The sequence below is a fragment of the Uloborus diversus genome, chromosome 3 (genome assembly GCF_026930045.1).
Source record: "Uloborus diversus isolate 005 chromosome 3, Udiv.v.3.1, whole genome shotgun sequence".
In the NCBI taxonomy this organism is placed as follows: domain Eukaryota; kingdom Metazoa; phylum Arthropoda; class Arachnida; order Araneae; family Uloboridae; genus Uloborus; species Uloborus diversus.
This window is the reverse complement of record NC_072733.1, coordinates 212,754,995-212,776,910: the sequence shown is the minus strand read 5'-3', so window position 1 is coordinate 212,776,910 and position 21,916 is coordinate 212,754,995. Positions and strand designations below refer to the sequence as shown.

Sequence of the window (21,916 nt, the reverse complement as noted above, 5' to 3'; positions counted from 1 at the left end):
AAGACGAAATTAATTTTCAATGATACGAGCAATTGTAGGTTTTTAGAAATGTTACGTCAATGATAGTTACCTCGCAGGAACCGCAGGTAAAGGAAAACGTCATTTTTCAGGTGGTCTGGGACGTCAGAATAGATTCGTTTTTTGAGCTGAAATAAAAATAGTTGGAAAATTAATTTGAATTTTGACATTTTGAATTCAAATTATGTCTTTCGCAATCACGAGTGTGTGTATGTAGGCATGTGTGTTTGTGTGTGTGGGGGGGGGGGTGTTTGTGTGTACGGGGTATGTGTGTTTGTGTCTGTGTGCTGGCATAAGTGTGGAGTGGGGTATGTGTATGTGTGTGTGGGGGGGTATGTGTATGTAGGCATATGTGTTTGTGTCTGTGTGCAGGCAGGAATGTGTGGGTAGTTGTGTGTATGTGTGTGTATGTATGCGTATGTGTATGTCGGCATATGTGTTTGTGTCTGTGTGCAGGCATGAATGTGTGGGTAGTTGTGTGTATGTGTGTGTATGTATGCGTGTGTGTTTGTGTGTGTATGTGTTTATGTGTGTAGGTGTATATGTGTGTAGGTGTATAAGTGTATATGTTTGTGTGTGTGTGTGTGTGTGTGTGCGCGTGTGTGTGTAGTTGTGTATGTATGCGCGTGTGTGCAGGACATGGATGCAACCTGGAGACGGCTTTCGCTATAGGTGCAGCATCGTGAGGAGCCCGCCTGTCCACGGTGATGGTGAAGAGGGTGGCGGTGGGAAAAATCAAAGGAACGTCAAAAACAGTCAAATGAAAGCAATAAGCAGTCGTGATTGCTCAACAACGTAAATATACGTTAGTTTGGAAATAAAAATTGAATGCAAAGTTAGGATTTAACAGAAAACACTGAAAGCTGCACTGTTAAAAATTATCCGGAAAATTTACGGTAATTGTTACTGACATCCATGTTGCCAGTAACTATTACCGTAAAAATCTAATGTTACTGTAAAATTATGCAGTTTCATCGGTAGGCTACAGCAAGCAATTGGAGGTGGGATCGCTTATATCTCCGGTATAAATTACCGTAAAAATCAGCGATACTGTAAGTTCGCCATTTTACAGTAACTATTACCAGAAAATCTTCTTGAATTTTTAACAGTGTGCAAGATATCGCCTGTTTACGTTGAATTTTAATCGAATTTCGCTTAATAAAAATATTGTAGGAAAAACGTAAATATACGTCAGTTTGAAATTGAAATTTAATGCTATGACGGAACAGCAAGACATTATCCAATTTTTAAGATCTGGGCCCCGCTTAGCAAATGAAATTTACAGTCGGAACAACGTAAGTAGAATTTCACAGCGTATGCTAAATTTAAAGGAGATTAAAAACCAAATGCAGGGGGTAACGAGGCAAATCTGTTTAAGAATTCTGGCTCTGCTAAATAATTTTAGAAAAATAAAAAATAAAAGACAAATTAGTTGGTCTTTATGATTAATAAAATCTATATAATGCTATTTTTATGAAGAGGAATTAAATAGAGTGTAGGAAATCTATTCTGATACGGTTTAGTTTGGAGCATAAAAATGTTTCAATTACGTTAGTTAATTCCGTAACTATTTTCCTTTATTGATCAAACTGCCAAGTATTTCATGATTACGGTACACTGTTAAAAATTTTTCGGAAAATTTACGGTAATTGTTACTGGCATCCATGTTGCCAGTAACTATTACCGTAAAAATCAAATGTTACTGTAAAATTTTACGGTTTCCTTGGTAGGCCGCAGCAACCAATTGGCGCTGGGATCGCTTATTTCTCTGGTAAAAATTACCGTAAAAATCAGCGATGCGTTAGCCCGCCATTTTACAGTAACAATTACCAGAAAATCTTCCTGAATTTTTAACAGTGTATCCTTTCATAGGACCTGCAGCACGATTTTTACTTTTTAAAGTTCTGAGCTTCAAGTTACTAAAATTATATGTTGGAGCAGTATAGATTTGAGAAACTATGCTAAATTCTGAAGAAATAATTTTCAGCGTTAAGAAAATCCATCAGTTTTCTGTGTAAAGGTCTTTTAACTTGTTCCATAGGATTTGTATTATTTAGGTTAAATCTGAATTTTTTAGTCGTTATGACACTGCTTCAAGTACAGATAAAAAGTTAATAAAAAACAATAGTTAAAACAATAAATTATCAATCATATTATTAATCTCCGATTAAAAGCAATTATTTCCGAGTTAAAAGGTGCCATTATATATAATAACTTTTTAACATGATCGAACAGTTAAGACAGATTTCTAATAAATAGTTTGATTTATAAACAGTGCAGTATGAGTTATCTCAGAAACTAAGAATATTTAAGTCAATAAAAATGATTAAATGGTGTTTAGTTATATCATTAAATTAATTTTCATCAATACACCGAAATTATTACAAAGAATAAAAGTGGTACTTACCTCATCAAAAGCTTCTTTTTCCTTCAACGTTAAATCACTTGTTAAACTCATTCTTTACTTATTGTTTCTTGCACCTATTGTTAAAGGAAAAGAAATTTTTTATAATTATATTCAAACAAATACAGGAAAATTTATCGACGTGTTAGTCATTTTCAGCAAGAATTTTCACCTATAACTTAAGTCTTTTTCTTTAATTTGTTTTATATTTCAATATAGCAAAAATCCAATTAAATAATTTATTCCTACACTCCTTTTGCTTTTAAAAGATTTTAAAGTCGTATATTTCATCCATTCGCCTTGCTTTCATATTTCTAATGTGGTTTGATGTATTGTTTTTAAGCAAAATCTTATTGTTAAAGTATATAGTTTGTATGTGTCGATTTTTCTTCAAAAGAAGTAGACTTTTTTCTTATTATTATAAAACATTTTTAAGGTCGGAAGGAGTTAAACATCTAATTCCTTAAAATGTCTACTTTGTCATTCGTCAGCTTCCTGATATTTGCGGAAATGTTTTCATACCTTAGAAACCAGATCGTCGTGTAAGTTCAACAAGAAAAAAAAAATCAGAATTATTTTACCTAATTCTGTTGCAGCAACTATACTCATTTATGACCAAGATTTTTTTAAATTACATTTTCTCCCCTTTTAACTCGACTACTATCTGGTTGAACATGTAATCGCACCTGTAAATCAAATTATCACTGTTAAAGAAACATGCTTCCTTTATTGAGGAAAAAAATTCTCTTTTCAGAGAAAAAGAGAATTTCTTGGAATTTGACCTACAGTTTTTCAGTTGAAGCAATTGCAGTTAAAATGGGATTTATTCGACTGAAATCATCTTCCTCTTAACTATATAACAAATCACTGTGTATTACACGCGGTTGAACACAAATTTAGATCGATATTTTTAAATTCATTCCGTTAAGGGGGTCCGGGGCACAAAAATCCTCAAATTTTGCATTTTTTTTTATAATTTGAAAAATTGCTCCGTTTTTTTCTGCTTAAGAGGACGTTTGAATCTTGTTTCTACCTTAAATAGAACGAAAGTTATAGTTATTTTTGTTGCATGCATCTAACGAATGTGTACATAACTTTAAAACTTTAAACGCGTTTTTCTCCATGATGCAATTTTTCCCGATTTCTTGCATTCAAACTCTTATAAGTCAGGAACCGATAGAGATAAAGTAATGAAACTTGGAGCATATCTTTTTCAAGCAATTTACTTTAATTTTTATTCGGCGAATTTGAAAAAAAGTTTACTTCAAAAATTATGATTTTTTTAAAAAAAGTATCTTTGAATTTTTCGAAATTGTTCTTCAAATATTTTTTATTTTTTATTGAATCAATATTTTTAAAATCGCCGAATAAAAATTAAAGCTTAGATATTTGTGCATACTTTTTTGGAAAAAAATTGAAAATTGACCAACAATATTTTGAGTTATAGCAATTTAAAGCAACCCCATTTTTTTGAAAAAAACTAATTAAATTTAAATAAAAAAAATTTTTTTTTTCATTTATGTTATGATTTTGCTTATTAAATAAATGATGAATCAGTTCAAAAAATTTCAAAACTCTAAAGTACATAATAAAAAAAAATTTCAAAATGTGTCCTGGACCCCCTTAAGAGGAAATGTTTAATTTTACTTACTCTTTAAATTTAAGTTCCCAGCATTTTGCCTATTCTTAAAATTTTTGCTTCTTAAGTTACTGTGTTAATATATGTTAAGTTTAACAAAAAAAAAGTAGCAAATTTCGGGCTGATATTCTGAAAGTCCAGAGAAACGTTGTTAAGCCAATTTTTCAATGAAAACAACCTACATTTGCTTCAGAGATAAAAAGAATGCGTAAAAATGGAAGTAGTCGACAAAAGTAGGCCAACCAGTTTATTTCAAACCTTTTTTGTTTCAATTAAGTGCATCGGACGAGGCCCGTTGGCGATGAGGTTATCAGTCTTTAAGAATGGTAATGGCTATCTAAGCCATAGATCAAAGCAAGGGATTGTATCATTGAACTATTTTTAAAAAATGCATCAGTATATGAATGTTAAATCCAAGGAAAATCTTTAGCAAAAAATAATACTTTAGTTATGCTCTTGACGATATTATTTATGTGATGGAGAAGCAAAGGAACGGTAGTTGGGAACGGGCTTCTCACAGTAGGCTTCTGGAGGTGCCTGCAAACCTGTTGACGGCCCTGCACGTAGTCGATTAGTTCGAACAGTCATCTTTCATCCAGACCAGGACTGTCCAACTGCAAATAGCCCACGAGCCAGAATTCCGGTTACTGATCACCTGGCGGGCCGTAGTTTGAAAAAGTTGAACAATAACTTCTTACCTCTCATACAATAACAATTAATAGTTGTTAATTATTAACTATCAAACAATGAAACAGAAGGATTATAAGACAGTTTGCTTTCATTTTAATGGGAAAACTGAGGCCGATCCGCCTTCTTTACCCGCAAAATATGTGATGGTAGGCCGCATGCGGCCCGCGGGCCGCCAGTTGGACAGTCCTGATCCAGACGAACTGAGCGAGCTTGTCCCCCGGGCAGCTGTAGAAAGTTGGACGGAAATAACGTTCTCTCACTATCTGTCTTTTCAAGTGAAAATCAGAATGGATCGAAAATTTTTCTGTTGCTATATGTGATTTCTGATTCATTACAAAACGTATAAAGTTGGCTTCGATTGAACATTTAGCGAGGAGCTCAAATTAGAGGCTAAGCGCAAACTTGTACTCAGGTTAAGGACGGGGTGGACTGGGTAACACAGAGGGAAACCTTGACTCCCTAACGGTGCACAGGTTTGAGGGCCAAAATAATAAAATAAAAAAAAAACAGAAAGGCGCACATGTTTAAGGACAAAAAAGTTTGCATATTGAAGCTAATTAACTTTAATATAATATTGAAAACAAACAAACTTTCCATGCAAGAAAAGTTCACCTAAATGTAAATGCACGAAAAAAAAAACTAAATGTGCAAAAAGTCATTAAAAAAAATAGTACGAAATGTTTGGTAGAACTACGCTTAATCGCAGAAATTTAGCAGTAATAAGCGAATTTTGTGCTACAAAACGGTGTTCATTTTCTTTTCCTTTCTTGAACAAAGATGCACTCATTTATTAGATCAATAATGGTTACGAGTTGTACATTTTTTTGAAATTTAGATTTAAAGGTTCAAGGCAAAATGAGTTTCAACTTTGAAAATAAAACTCATTTTATTGAGAGTTAATACATGTAAATCTTGGAATCATTGAAATTAAGTTTTTCTCAGCTGAAAAAGGAAAAGAATCAAGTCCGACTGCATGTAAACTTGATTTAAAAAAATAATTTATGATTATAAACAAGTTCAAAGCCGTAAAAAAAAAAAAAAAAAAAAAAGTCTAAAATAACATTTTTCCTTTGTCTCATTTTCTTAAAGAATTGAATATTAAAAATCCAGTTGTTATGCCTTTTTATTAAACTCGAACCTTACAACGAGGCCTTAATTTAAGAAGGTTTGTGCGTCTGCCATTCATTTGAACGAACTCTTAATTGTTCAGTTTTGCGAGAAGGAGTTTTCCGCCGAGCATTTACAATAGCATGACCTTTCTCCATCTATCAAATGAAGGCTGCCAGCGAAGATAATGTTTTTCTTCCTTCGATGATGTAAAACCGAAACGAAACTTACGAGGATCTATTTTGGTTTTACATCACACTCAAGGAGGGGTGAAGCCGAGTGTTGTGGTGTGGCTTGAAGGAAGAGAATCGTTTGTTTCAAAATGACTTCTTGATAAGAACAATAAAAGAAAAAGGAAGGTTATATTGCCGTGGGCAGGTAAAGGGCAGCAACTGCAAATCTTTCATTTTTCATTTTGTTGTATTTTTGTCATCTATTGAAAGTTAGTTTTATTCTACAGCTGGCTTTTTTGGTTTTTTCTGGAAAAAGAAGGGTGGAAAAAACATCAAATGCCAATATTTCCCCATTGTTAGTATTCAATCCAAAACGCGTTTCTTCAAATGTTAACTTATTTCTGCAGGTACTTATTACTGGTAAGAGTACTAGTAAAATGACAGTCTTACCGTAAGAGTGTCATTTTAGGAGAGTGAAGAAACGAAAAAGTGTCAGTAATGAACACTATGTACTGGAGTTCAGGGTTAATCCACTGGAATTAGCGTTAAAATTCAAGTATTAAACTATTACCAAACAGGCAATTGCTTCGTTCAAATGTAGAAACCATTTGAACTCGTCATATCTTGACGGGAGATTTTCTAGTTTTAAGAATATAATTTTGTTTCTTATAGTTAGGTAGTTGTTTTTCAAAACTTGTAGTATAGTGTCTTTCTCTGCAGCATATTTATATGTGATTTTTTTTTTTTTTTTTTTTTTAATTAGTCGGTAGGTGTTTACAAAATGTATGGCGTGGTACTATTCTATGGAACAGTGTCATATATTTATTTTGGAGGGGACCAATGTATCCAAGTTTAGTTCGCCTCCCCCACTTATTGTTTTCGTAATTTAATTTTTTTTTGGAGAGGAAGCAACAGTGCCTGATCTTCAATTTTTCCGAGGTGGGGCAAAGACTTGATATTGTCATCCTATTGATCGACCTTCATGTTTCCTTATTGAGTTTTCATTCTTTCTTTCTTTTTTATTTTTAATCGCGGAAAAGAGTGGAAAGCATAAAAACTAAAACGAATTTAATGCTGAGAAGTTCTTTATGTGCAACTTATTACTTTGAAGCGAAATCAGGGGCGTAGCTAAGGGGGGGGGGTTTTGGGGACAAAACCCCCCCCGAAAAGTTAGTCTCAAAAAAAAAAAAAAAAAAAAGAGAAAAAGAAGAGAGAAGAGAAAGAAAAAAAAGGAAGAAAAGGAAAAAATTCCAAGCGATTATACATACATACATACATACATATATATATATATATATATATATATATATATATATATATATATATATATATATATATATATATATATATAAAAGAAGTAACCCCCCCCCCCCCGAAAGTCGGGTCTAGCTACACCACTGAGCGAAATGAATCCTATAAGTTAAAAATCTTAAAGTAAAACAATTTCAAAGTGCCGCCATTTACATGAGAGGAAAGACAGGAACATCGGTGGAAATCCTCCTGAAATTTTTTTGAATTTACGTTGTAAAAACGCTCTTTTAGTCAATCTTTAGCAGATGGAGACGATGTGATTATGGAGGAGTGGGAAAGCCGGGAAGAAACTTTCAAAATTGAAGTAAAATATGTCAATTTTTGGTATATACAGTATATAGGGGAGGATTGAAAATTCCCTTCGGAGCCTTTTTCAAAACTGAAGTTAGGTCATTTTTGACGACGTTAAAGGACTTCTGAGAAAATTACAGAAATTGAAGCTCTGAATGCGAAATTTTGGCTATTTTTGGGGACGTTAAGGTCTCCTAAATCTTTTGACACTGATTCAGGACATGTTTGGTAATGATAGTGGAAAAGTTTTTAGAACTGAAGTCAGCTTTTGGATATTTTCAGTCATAAGGTTCTCAAGGCATCTCCCTCCAAAATATCCCTCCAAAAATTTTCAGAATTGAAAACTTAAAGGCGCAGTTCCAGACTTTCTTTGGTAGGTAGTGGTTTAGTGACATCCACACCTCTTCGGAATTGTTTCGAAATTGATGCCATAAAAACGTATTTTTCTCTAAGCGTTTTTAAAACAACAATTTCCCATTATTACTCCAAGCGAAAAATTAAACCATATTTTAAATTTATTGGGGGGAAAGAAGAGTTATAGAGTGTAGCATTTTGAAGACTTCTTTTTTAAGATTGAATAGAAAAAAAGGGGGAAATAAAGAAAGATAGAGTAACGTATAATTTGCTGACCAATAATATGCATCTGTTAAAAGTTTTAATTTAAAAATTTCTTTTCAAAAGATTTAGAAAAAAATGTCCAACATTATTTGCTTTTTCGTATTAAAATAACTTTGTTTTCCCAGGACACGTTTTTTTCTTCTCTTGAGTAAGGGGCACTTACCACCTCACCTCAGATCAATTTTGAAAAGGGGGGGGGGGATCAATGCTTCCAAATAATTTAAAAAAAAAAAAACATAATTCGTTTCGTTATGCCGTAGAATAATAGATAATTTACACAATAATCTTTAAATACTAAAAAGATAGGCAAATGTGTTAATTTCGATGAAATTAAATGTGAATTCATTTGAAACAACTTGACAGAAGAATAAAAATGTGAAAAACGTGTTTTTATTTGCCAAAGACCACCGATCGAAAACGTGACTCCTCCGATCTAGTCAATGTTAAGTCAATTTCTTCTATTTATGTATTCAATCTGTGTCAATTTTGACTACTCGTGTATTCAATCTTGTTTCGACTTTGATAGCTCTTTTTCGATTTTGGAAGTTACCATGTAAATGAGTCGACTCGAAGCGCTTGAAACTGGTTTGGATGGTATGAGTGTCGACGTTTACTTGTCTTTCTATTTTATTCTGCGGTTGATTGTTGATTTATATTTTGTGAAGAAGACGCGACTGTGACGTATTATTTTCTTCCCCACCTACTCGTTCGAATTCTAAAAGCATTTTCGTAATGATCTTCTTATCTCACAGCCGAAGTTTTGTAAAGAACTCTCCAGAAACTCTTTCATTAGAAAAAGTTGATTAAACAAGGTAGAACAGATCGGTTGCTTCAAGGCCAGTCGGATCGTTAATTTTTGTTCGAAATGGAGTCTCCATGTCCAGTGAACAAAAGGTTACGGTCATAAAAGAAGACTCACGGAATGGTTTCTAGGCGCTAGTTTTCTCGTGACGTAAAAGGATTGAATGCCATTCACTGCGCTATAGCTTCTAGTCATTTTTCTTTAAATTCCTAACTGGAACTGGATCGAACCGGTGTGCAGCGTCTAAGGTAAAACTCGATCATTGACTCTCGAAGATGGTCGAAATGTGAAAGGATTGGATTTAGTAACTCATGTCAAATTTGACGGATGTCAGATACTGTGTGAGAGAGGTAGCCTGGTTTTCATAGAATAGTCAAAATAAAAGGAATTAAAAATGAACTGTGACAGATCGATCAAAAACACGACTTTAATGAACTCGACTTGGTTCAAATAATCTCCATTAAAAATCAGTTTCTGACAATCGGTGAAATAGTTTCTGAAACGAATGTCCGAGTTGAACTCTGATATCCGGTAAAGCCGTATTTATTCATTAGTGCTGCCTTATAATTATTTTTTTAATCAGACATGTTAAACGGAAGAATTATGTATACTTTTAAAACAAATAACTTTCTTTTGGTTCGGGGACTATGTTCCCCGCATATTAAATTCGCTGTATTCAGCAGTAAATATTTCTGGTCACACTTGGTGTTCTTTTCTTACGTCTTTTTCAAACGACGGCGTTACCTCAATTATTCTCAAATTTTTCTTACGAAGAACGTGATTTCATATTACTTAATATTTATTTCAGGTAATTCAATATTCACCTGAGATGTCATATTATGTGCAACGGAAGAATTGTACCTACATCAATAAATCTGATATCAGGAACTTAAAATATTTTCTTTCATGTTTCTTGGACCACACTGTCACTCATTTAATTGTAAAGCTGAAATGTTTAGTGCTTCAATGAGAAAAATTGAAAAATAATGACCCCGTGAAAGAAGTATTACAATGGATTTCTGTTCTAAAATTCAGTGATGATGATACTTTGGTTGAGGAGAGATACTGTGTGTGTGTGAAGATAATTGATTTAAGCTTGCTCAAGGTAGTAATGATGAAGAAAGTTGAATATTGTAACTTGAAGTCTGTTTAAGAAATAAAAATAATAGTTTAAAAAACTAAAAATACACGCTTTAGTTGCAAAATGAACTAAAAAGTTAAAAATAATCTTTGAATGACAAGTATATAAAGTAATTGACCAAACACTTAATTTTACTGTGATAAAAAAAAGAGCGTGGGGGACTTCTTATCAGTTGTCTAAAATTTCTTCTACTTGTTAGCCATGCAAAAATGTAAATAGGCAGCCCCCCATGCTTTTTTTAATACAGTAAACTTAAGTGTTTGTTCAATTACTTTTTATACTTGTCATTCAACTATTATTTTTACTTTTTAGTTTCTTTTGCTACTAAAACGTGTTTTTTTAGTTTTTTAAACTGTTATTTTAGTATAATGGAATGTATCTTAGTATTCTATAGCATTATTTGCATGAGACATTTTGAATGCTTTCTGGTAAATTCATGTGCGAACATTGTTACACTCCGCAGCTCTGATTTGTACGTTGTAAGTAATTCTAATAAGCCACTGGCTATTCGTCCGAAGGAAAGTTGAACCCACAAACATCCTCACAAACATACAAGTGAAGCTAATACAAGCGTATTAAAAAGATCTCACGCATATAAAAGGAAAAGTAGAAATAATTATCGACAAATTATATTTTGTTATGCATTGAATATTAAGTTAAAATAAAGCAACTTTCTCATGTTGATATTTTTAAGCGAAGATACACCAATGTGCACTGACAGATAGAGAGGAATGTAATTATAAACAATATGAGCCGTGGGCAGGTAAACGGCAGCATCTGCTAGCGTACAATAGATGACAAAAATGCGAAAAAATAAAAAAAAATGCAGTTCCTGCCCTTTACCTGCCCGCGACCGAATTTTAATTAGAAAATTAGTATTCTAATGAAACTAAATGAAACTAAAGCCAGGGAAGCGTTTTCAAGCTGGACGAGCTGAGTACAATGTATATGACTGGAAAGTATCGACTTGAATATTGTCTATTAACTAATATGCTCATTATAATTGCTTGGAGGTGCTGCTGAGAAAATTATTTATAAAAATATTGACTCAAAACTAAGATACAAATAGTCAATACATGTGAACGAAAGTACGCAGTTAAATATCACTTAACACTAATATTAAATTTACATGAAATAACTAGTGGGTCAATTCTCTAAAAAATGTCCCATGATAACGCTAAGGTTTTTTTTTTTCAGCTAATCATAGCCTTTAAAAAATAATGCTGTTAAGGAATAATACATGCTTTAATATACTATCAAAGCATAACAGTTAATCCCGTATTTAATTAAGTTTCTTGAATAAAATAAAAGACTTAGCGTTACGAGCGGAACATTTTTTCGAGAATCGCCCAGTGGCATGTACAAATATTTTTTAAAAATAAACACAGAGGCAAATTTAAAAGCAATTAAAATGTTCTATTTCGCAAGTGAAAATGCGAGGGAGAAAATAATGTTTGACATTTAAAGTACTTAACATTAAAATGTATGAACTATAAATGGTAGCTGTGACTGCTAAATGGGGGGGGGGGGAGTTTGTGCATTTTCATTAAAATGCAGTTTTGGTGGATGCTGCTCGGAAACATTAAAACTTAAGTAACTTATTAAGTTTAAAACTTATTTTAAACTTAAGTAAGAAAAAAAAAAAAACACTTTTAGAACGAGTTTTCGCGGTTTTATTACAGCATTCAATTCCGTTTCCCCAAATAAACATGAATTTTTGGAAAAAGCTCTTGAATAAGTAAAACAATAATTGATTGTTTTAAAATATTTACAAACTTTTGTGCATGCACCGATATTTCTAACAAATTTGTAAATAGTTTTCTTTCATATCGGCGAGTTTAAATGAAAATATCACGTTTTTTTAACTGAATGATATTTATTCATTCGAGATTTTTCAAGATGCCCAAAAGGTTTTGGCTATTACAAGAAAAAAAAAAGCGTCTCACATAATATGAAAGTTCTTTTCCCAAGCCCAGTTGCTTCCGTGAAGGAAGTGTTTCTTCGAAAATTTCCTCCGTCTCTCATGCCATACCTGCCAACCTCTTAGGATAAGAATTTGGGAAAATGTGGAGAAAAATCGTGATTGTTACTTTTAACTTGGGGGAGGGGAGTGGGCTCACACCTTTTTTGAAAAACAGATGATGAAAATAGAATACGAGTCATCAACTGCAGTATTCTTTTGTTTTAAAGATTACTTAAGTTTAAAAGAGGTAACAAAAGCTTAAATACACCCAAACCTGTTTTAATGTGGTGGATAGGGACCCATAACTGGGCCACAATGAGTCACTTTTCATCGAATTTATAAAGCCTCATAACTTTTCTTTTTACATTAAATGTGCTAAATTTGGTGCAATATACTATAATTTGATATTTTTAATATAATCAAATATGTTTCTGTGCGTTAGAACTCACCAATATACGAAAAATGAAAAATATGCGGTTTTTGTCTCATTGTGGCCCACCATCCCTTAACGCACAAAAAAAAAAAAAAAAAAAAAAAAAAAAACCACAAAAAAAAAGACCGCACAAAAACAGGTTTGGTTGTAGTGCAATTATAATTATTAATGCTAGAATATTCAGGCACTATGATGTAAAGTTAGCGAAATGTTATTGGAATTCGGGAAAAATCTCTAGTTATGATTAAAATAGCTAGAATTTTACTAAAGGTCACGAAAAACTACAACAAATTGAAAAAAAAATCAAGTTAAAAAAAAATGTAATATCTCGTTAAAGTCTAAAAAGTTACTAAGACGCTCATAAAATTACGAAACGTTGTAAAGTGATTTGGAATTTTCATGAAAGTTTTTTATGCATTTACATAATTAAAGGATATTGGGGAAAAAAGTGGTGCAAAAAGCTTACCTCGAAACAAATAAAGCAATCAGTTGGAAAGAGATAGAAGGTAATGTTCTCTCACCGAGATCAGCGAGCTACTGAGAAGGTGAAGATCAGAATTCGGAAACGTGCCAGCGAAGATTCTTCCAAGCCTGCTGGATAGAAATCACCTGATAATCCCCCGGACAAAAGTCCCTAAAAGAGCAAGGACGAATGAGAGGACACATTTATACGCATTGGGGGGAAAAGAAACTCCCTAAACAGCTACAAGCATTGCCTTCGAGGGGGTCTCTACGGGGATTTCGGCGCGAGGGACATAATCCCTGACCACGTCTTCGTGCTGACCTTTGTAGGTCGAGCATTTCGGACGATACAGCTTGCACGTAAACCTCCCTCTCTGACACTTTCAGGTGGGGTCTACGTGAGGGTCGACTCTCAAATGACCCCAAGAAGGGTTATCTTTTGCAACGATTTCCGAAATGAATTTTGCAAAAGCTCGGGAATTTTTAGTTAAAAAACTCTCTTCCCATCTCCTCCTCAGACCCAAGACCCACTTTAAATAATACATTTTTAATAATTACAACAAAATTCAAGGGACCCCAAATTTTGCTCGTTGTACCGAGAATTTTTTTGTAATGGAGTTCAAGCAATTAAATCGGAACTGAAAATGTATTTCGTTGTATTGGTATTCGTTGTCAGGGGATTTCACTGTATATATATTATATAAGTATTGATTGGTTCTAAACACAAAGAAAAATGCAGAAAAACTGTTGAAGTATTTATCGAAATTTTTATTTTTGAGAAAACTAGTGTCTGCTAGAGGAGTGGCATCAAATTAATAGTGTTCTAAATCAGATGAAGGAGGATTTGAGTAGAAACTGATAATCTCTCAAGAAAAAAGCACATTATTTAAGGATTTCACCACCATGTTTGTTTATCGTATAACGTGAAAGTAATTAAAAATAAGATACGTAACTCTTTAGAAAATTTTATGCGACAAAAATAATTATGCAAAATGTAATTATGGTCGAAGCTAAATTTTTAATATAAACAGCATTATTTTATGTTTCGCGATAAAAAAAATGTAAATGATTAATTTAAATAGTTCATATTTTTTACATTTATTTATTTTTTACCAAGAAAAAAAAAGTTTGTTCAACGAGTATAGTTTCTGTTTTTATTCAGTTTTAGAAAAAAAAGCTTGTAAGTGAGAACATGAGATCTTTTTGAAAAAATGATATCCCCTCTGAAGAACGTCTTATCAACCTTGTGTTAGGGCTATGAACTTCAAAATGTTGAAGTTTGTTTACACTCTAAATTCCCAGTGTTTCGTGTTGAATTAAAGAAATTCCTTGCCATGCAAGGTGATAAATTGTAAATAAAATTACCCGCATTAGCCGGAATCCAGCAGAATTCGGGATTCACCATGTTTTAAAGGAACGCATATTATATTTATTAATTAAATTAAATTACTGTAATAAGTTAATGTTTACAAGCATATATCTCACTTACAGCACAAATATATGTTTATCTTAAAAATGGTATAAATTGTATATAGAGTTTATTAATATTAATAAACAATATAATGTCGTTAAAGTATTAGTTGAGAATACTAGTTTTTTTTCTGATAAGAAAAATCTAATAGATTACAAATTATTTCATAAAGTTAAACAAGCTTTGCAGTAATAACGTAACCTTTGTGCTTGAAAATTAAATGAATGAATTACCAAAAATTCTACAAAAATTGCAGAATTTTTGTGCATTAAAACGTTGGTAATTCATTCATTTAAACTTTGCAGTCTTAACAAAATTCATTTAAAAATGATGCCTCTGGTTCTCTTTCTTCTTTTACTATTTTCAGTCAAACCCGATTCATTTTCATTACTAGTATAATCAGCTGTGTATGCAAGCTCCTTTAATCCAGTAAACTGCCCCTATTTTTACTTCCTTTTACAAAAAAGGAAGTATTGTATTCGCGAAAAAATTTTCACTCAAAAATCGGCCTTAATTTCCATTTTTCTCACCCCCGAATGAATGTTGAGTTTTTTTTTCCACCCGACCACACGTGGATATATGCCTAGGAACCTACAGACACTCGAAATATCCATTTTGACGACCCCTGAGTTCATTACAACGAATTTTCTCGTGACGTCCGTATGCACGTATGTATGTGCGTATGTATCTCGCATAACTCAAAAACGGTATCTCCTAGAAAGTTAAAATTTGGTACGTAGACTCCTAGTGGGACCTAGTTGTGCACCTTCAATTTTGGTTGCATTCGGATGTTTCTAAAGGGGTCTTTTGCTCCTTTTTGGGGGGAAATCATTGTTAATTTCGATGTAAACTCAAGTGGTGTTATAATCTGTCGGACACTTGGCGATATATCGCCAGTCTTTAATTCGCCAAGTTTTGTCGCCAACTTGGCTACAAATTCGATGATTTTTTTACCCATTGTGTGGTTAGGGGTGCCCCCTCCCTTCGAACAAAGCGTACCCTCTAAAAATTGCAAAGACCCCCACCAAAAGCAAGAGCTTCCCACTAAAAAAGAGGAAAATACTCCTCAAAACACCCCCCTCCCTAAAAATTTCAATAGCGCAGTCTTCGCCAACCCCCCCCCCCCCCAGGTGGGCATCCCTGGTGTGATAGTAGAATATGATGGAGATCGACGAGTGGCCGGATTTAGTAAAGAAGTAAAGTCGCTCGCTCCATTTACTGACCATTCGGATTTCTTATCTATTTTTTCCCTATCGTGGTATGCTTTGGAATTGGAACTGAGGGAGGGTTCTTTTTTTGGCCTTTTGCAAAATAAACTACCAATATTCCGGCAGGTCAAAAAAAATTTGGCTTTCCGGCATGCTGGTCAACTTCACTTATTTCCAGTTACTGATGCGGGATAATACGGTAACAATAATTTAAATGATGTAGTAAAGATAGTAGATAAATTCATTGGGGTGCACACAGACATACGGATGAATCTAAGTGTCTTTAGCCGCTCTCAAAAACCTGAAACCGTTAAACTGAGAAAAAAAAAAAAGTTTTTTTTTTTTTTCAACTACGTATAAGTTGGGTTTACCGTTAGAATCAATATTCTTTCAAGCAGAAAAGTACAGTTCTTGCTTATTGGAATTTTCAATTCATATTGATTGTTTATTCATGAATAAATTTGTACTGTTTTTGTTTCTAGCAGCTTTGCACTGGCTGGCATTGCAGTACACTTTAGTGTTTATTCTTTCAATTTTTTGAATTTATATTTCAAATGTTCTGAAAATGTATCTCATGTTATATATATATATATATATATATATATATATATATATATATATATATATATATATATATATATATATATATGTAATCAGGGTGGCAAGAACTAACTTGAACACACATGACACATTATAATTTTAATGCTAGTGAAGATATTACGACCTAACTTCAAAATAAATATGAGAATGCACTATTTTGTCGATTACAAATTTTCAAAGTGGCTACCTTTATGCTTTATAAGAGCTTTAAACGTGTCACAAAATTCTCGGCTATGGGCCTCAACTCACTGCTATTTTATCGCATTCCTTGCATAAGGATTTCTTTAGGGAGGACGAAGTTTTATAAGGTATAGCACACACCCCGAGACCTTGTATTGTTGAACGGCCTTTAAGACCCAATCTGTAATGGTTTGAGGTGGGATATGTGCTAGTGGGAAAACACCACTTGTTTTTGTTGATCAAGGGATAAAGATGAATCACGAAGCATACCGCAAACTCATTTTGGATGGAGTTGTCTCACCTTGGTCGCAAAAGTTTTTTGGAAACAAAGGATGAACTTTCTCACAGAATTCCCCACCTTCACGCAGAGCTAAAACCGCGTTCCTCAGATTTGAACTCAATGGATTATCATGTGTGGCCCATACGGGAGACAAGGGTGTGTGCTAAACTTCATAAAACTTTGGCATCGCTTAAGAAATCCTTATGCAAGGGATGGGGTAAAATAGCAGTGAATGAGTTGAGGTTCATAGCCGAAACTTTTGTGACGCGTATTAATACTTAAGGTAGCCACTGAAAATTTGTAAATATATTCGACGAAATAATGTATTCATATTTATTTTAAAGTTTGCTCGTAATGTTTTCATTAGCATTAAAATTATAATGTATCTTGTGTGTCCAAGTTATTTCTTGTCACCCTGTATGGGTATTGACAAGTCCAGTTTTTTTTTTTTTTTAACTATAGGACTATCAATCAGGATGCTTCGTTTCATTGTGCTCACGTCAATTATTTGAGTGAATGCACTTATATCATTTACAAATAACACTCACTGGCGGTTTAAAACTATTTTCAGCTTCATTCCAAGAAAATCCTGACGCTAAATAGCCGAAGTCTTACTTCCCTTACGCCATTTCTTTGTTTCGGTTTCCTTGAATTTGAGCTTGCATGTTCGTTTTCGTCTACAGTCTACGTCTGTTTATTAATAACTTTTCCCCAACACAAATGCAGATTCTTTATACAGTGCGGCTATTTGTGAGCAAAACACACACTTGTCTTTTTGCTTCAATTCGTGTCCACCGACACACGAATCGCTTGTTTGCTCAATGCGCTTTATTATTTTTTTTAACTTTCCCTTCTTCTTTTCTGTTTCTTGTTTTGCTGGTATGAGGCTTGACGAGAAATTCTAAAGCCCTTATCAAATCTTCGCATTTTTAAAGTACAGTACATTTCGTTATAACGCACTTCAAAGGACCACAAATATTGCTCGTTGTAACGAGAATTTCGTTGCAGTGGAAGTCATGCAATGTGATGATGAATTAAATTGGGGTTGAAAGTTTATTTCGTTGAAATGAATATTTCGTTACATTGGGATTCCCCGTAACGGGATTTTACCGTGTACAATTGCTTCTAAAACTTTTTTGAGAGACCTACCAAAAACTCCTCGCAAGCCGTTTTTTTTTTTTTTTTTTAATTTTTTTTTTTAAATCTGACATGACGTATTTACTTCACTGTAAGAGAGACTTTGCAGTTTATATGTATTGAAAGTACTACTCATTTTAACGGACTGATAGACCATATTCAAATAAAGTTCTGTCAGTAAACTTAATGATTTATTTATTTTTTATTTATTCTGGCACAGTTTCATGCAGAATTAATTTACTTCCAAATAATCTGAGAAAAAAACGATATACATAAGCAACGAAATTTTATAAAAAGCACCAATTTACAAAAAAAAAAAAAAAAAAAAAAAAAAAAAAACACACACACACACACAGATTGGTTTTGGGGTTACTAGGAACCCCTTTTTCAATGCAAAAAGATGCAACCTAATACATGTAAAGATATCGGACAAAAGATTCTTGTCGGATGCCTTCAAATCCATTAGTTCACATATTCTGCATTCCAATTCCTAAAACCCGTGTCAGCACTTTTCCAAATCCGTACTTTTTTAGCGATGTTGTGTTTTTGGTTTCCAAAGCAAAGACATTTTTTTATTTTTGAATCTGAAAATTTCATTCAATATCAAAACATGATATTAAAAAAATGCGTGTTTTGCCTGCGTAGGATATAAAAAAGGTAAATGAAACTGGAACTTTTCCATAACGAAAAATAAATGAATTTTGCACGATATGTTATTAAGCATGGTAAATGAAACGAACAAGCAGCTATTAACTCTTTCTTACCCTATCATTGCAATTTCAATCCCTGAATGCGCCACTAAGAGTGCATCTTTGGGAGCGAATCACAACCTTCTACCAATGTCAAATGAATAACTTAGATTTCTGCTCTGAAATGCATTTTCTATCTGTCTATCAATGTAGCTTGATATAGCTTGATATCTGTCTGTGGTCTATACATCTATCTATAAATGTGTCCATTTACATCTATAGATTGATATATGTATCTACGTGTATCTATAGATTGATATATGTGTCTATGTATATCTAATATATATATATATATATTTATATCTACATATACGTATCTTTTTATATTTGTCAACGAATTCACTTTCAAACTCTACGTTATGTAACTTTTTTAATGGCTAAAGCCTATATAAGTTGAAGATCCTTACTATGAAAGGAAAATTCGACTGAAAAAAGGTTGAGTTTCATAAATTCCATTAAGTTTGCTGTTCAAATAGTGATTCTGAACCGTACATATATTCTGCATCAAAATGTCATAAAGGAACAATGCCTTCTAAATCTCCTCTTATTTCCATTGATAAAATGTAAATATCTTCGTGAGCAAATGTTGACTATTTCCACGACCTAAACTATAAAAAGAAGACTTGAAATTTAAATATTTTTTTCTATTTCTTTTTAAAGCCAAGCTGGTACTGAACTTGAGAGTGAATACAAAAGAAATACCCTGGCATTGAAGAAATGTGCACTCATGCACGTAAATACTTCTCCTTAGATTGCATAGAAGAGATTTAGCTTTAATTTCAAGGAAAGCATCATTTTCAAAAATTGCTTCCTCATCGTCCTGCTGTGGCATTTTGAGCTTATTTTATGCATCTGATAACGTTTATTATCTCATCCAAATCGTCATCATTTAAGAAGTAATAAGATATTTCAAATTGACATTTCCTGCATTAACTCCGTTTTAACTCACATTGTCTCAAAGTACACTGTGATCGAATCTCAACGAAGTTGCATGAAATAATTATTTCTCATCATGTAAAAAGAGTTAATTTTACGGTCTTTTAATGAAATTTTTCCACTTCGGTGGAGGTCTTAAGAATCGATTGACAGTTGCTTGGAGAGCAGTGATGAGAGTGTGGGCATTGCAATATTAAATTAAACAGAATAAGTGAGGGCGATCGGGGAGTTGGGACATGGGGCATGTTGAAACATTTGACGTAGCAATTTAAAAAAGGCAAAGAATTCGGGTAATATTTACCTGATGTATTACAGGTAAGTCTAATTATTAACCCTTTTGCGTTTGACTGTCGGGGCAGCCCCGATAACGTAGGTAAAGCTTGGCCATGAAGAGATGGGAGATGACCTTGAAGCGAAACATCATTTGTAATTGTTTGTTATTATTTTGTAATACATAAGGATCAGTTAGAGCGCACCTCTTACTGCTGTGCGCTTTCTGGCTGATTGTACCTATTACAAATGATACGAATCATGTTCTAGCTTCAAGGACATCCGTTATCTCTCCGTGATCAAGCTTTACCGTGACGCGCATCGTACATGCATGTCGGGCATTGCCCGACACAAACTGTAGCTTGTAGATTAATATTACAATTGCAATGGCAGTTTACAGCTAAAGAAAATCGAGTGGAAAGGGTTAGCAAAAGGTATACAATCTACATTGCTGATCAAAACATTAAGAATAAACAGAGAGTGAGTATTAACATCTGCTTAAGTAAAATCAACGGAAAAACGTACAAACGCAGGTCCATCATTTTTTTCGGTGGATGGGGGGGGGGGGGTGAAAGGGTTATGCACTCAATGCGTACTACAGCGAAAAACAGCAATAGCCTCTCCCACATAAATGGAAAGACATTGCTTTCCTGAAGTTAGGGGGGATCAATTGCCCCCTTATGACCTCCTAAATGAAGGGCTGTACAAACGTGGAAAAAAAGATGTAGACATGTGTTTCGGGGCTTCAAGGAGTCCCTTGTCCATTGCAAAAAATGTGTTCTTATTAAGGCATAGACATCCGACAAGTAGCCCGGGCTCGGCAACGAAAAGTCACGAGTTTCGACTCTGGCTGGTCGAAGATCCTCTGTGTACTCTAACAGTGAATGGTGTACGTTAAATCTGTCGTGGTCCCAACATCCTCTAACTTCCCATCACAAATAAATAATTTTTGGAGTACTGGTTCCGTGGCTTTTTTAGCCCCTGGTTCGGAACTGAACTTTCAAAATTTTTCCATCTCTGGAGTGTTGTCTCAGGAAAATCAAACTTCCAGCTTGTGGTGTTCGTGTTTGAACGGAATACGTTTTGTTTAACTGAAATCGAACTGCATATTCTGCTCTGGATAGGTAATCCTAGCAACAAATATAGCAACACAAAATCATTCGAAATAAATAATTTTGCATTTTAGTTAATAAAAAAATGTCGCTCAATAACAAATTTTTTGTGATCAGTGTGGTGTGTGAGGTTCAGTTTTTTTTTTTTTTTTTGTTGAAGTAAATGATTCGACCTGATGTCGTTATGTAGAGGGGTTGTGAAACTTTGTTCCCAAAGTAATTATGAAAATAGCTGAACCTTGATAATGTTGCTAGATGTTATCCTTGTTTAGTTCCATACATAGTTTTCACCTTTAAAAAAGAACAATAAAAAAGGAAATCTTTCCTGTTTTCTTCTTTAACTTACATCACTTTGCGGTGCTAAAGGATATTATTTAACGGACAAAAAACTAGGGCATTACTTATGCAACGCTCTTTCGTTCGATTAGAAAACGAATTGTTTTCTTAAGCTGTAAAAACCATGATTTTCACGATTTTTTGAAAATTTACCCAGATCCGTCATTTCAAAATTTTTCAGTAACAGCACAAAGGGTGCATGTTACATCGAAAATAAAAAAGTTGCCCTTTTCATAGGTAACTACATCAATTTCTAACAAATTGCCCTCTCATGGACTCCTTAAATGGCAAGCTGCAGCAGTAAAAAATTATCAACTGATTGGTATAAACTTCTGTGAATTTATTTGTTACTTACCCTGTTACGGAGAAAGTTGTAGCAAATTTCGAGGGAATTTGCCACAATTCCGTAATGAAAAGCGTTGAAGATATTAATAGCAGTTTTATATACATACTAGAAGTACCTGCACGGCGGATACCCGTGCTAAGCACTTAAAAGGAGCCAGAACATGTAATTACGTTAAGAGTTGTTTTGAAACGTAAAATAATCCGCCAACTCCATTGTTTTTCACTTAGCTCACCAAGTGA

At 33.6% G+C, this 21,916-nt stretch overlaps 2 protein-coding genes across 4 annotated transcripts in view; one reads left to right on the top strand and one right to left on the bottom strand.

The window, feature by feature from the left end:
* The window catches only part of LOC129219420 (SEC14-like protein 2), a 218,835-nt gene that overhangs the window by 29,120 nt on the left and 167,799 nt on the right, over nt 1-21,916 (top strand). The window lies entirely within an intron of this gene.
* LOC129219418 (SEC14-like protein 2) overlaps nt 1-21,916 on the bottom strand; it is a 60,432-nt gene that overhangs the window by 21,699 nt on the left and 16,817 nt on the right. Inside the window, exons 2-4 of one of the 3 annotated variants that reach the window (XM_054853813.1) lie at nt 13,057-13,224; nt 2,426-2,499; nt 71-146 (exon numbers count right to left, since the gene is read on the bottom strand). In XM_054853813.1, the coding sequence (XP_054709788.1) occupies nt 71-146; nt 2,426-2,476 (127 nt within the window). In that variant the 5' untranslated portion in view covers nt 2,477-2,499; nt 13,057-13,224. The remainder of the gene's footprint in view (nt 1-70; nt 147-2,425; nt 2,500-13,056; nt 13,225-21,916) is intronic. The other 2 variants (XM_054853814.1, XM_054853815.1) reach the window with 2 other exon arrangements.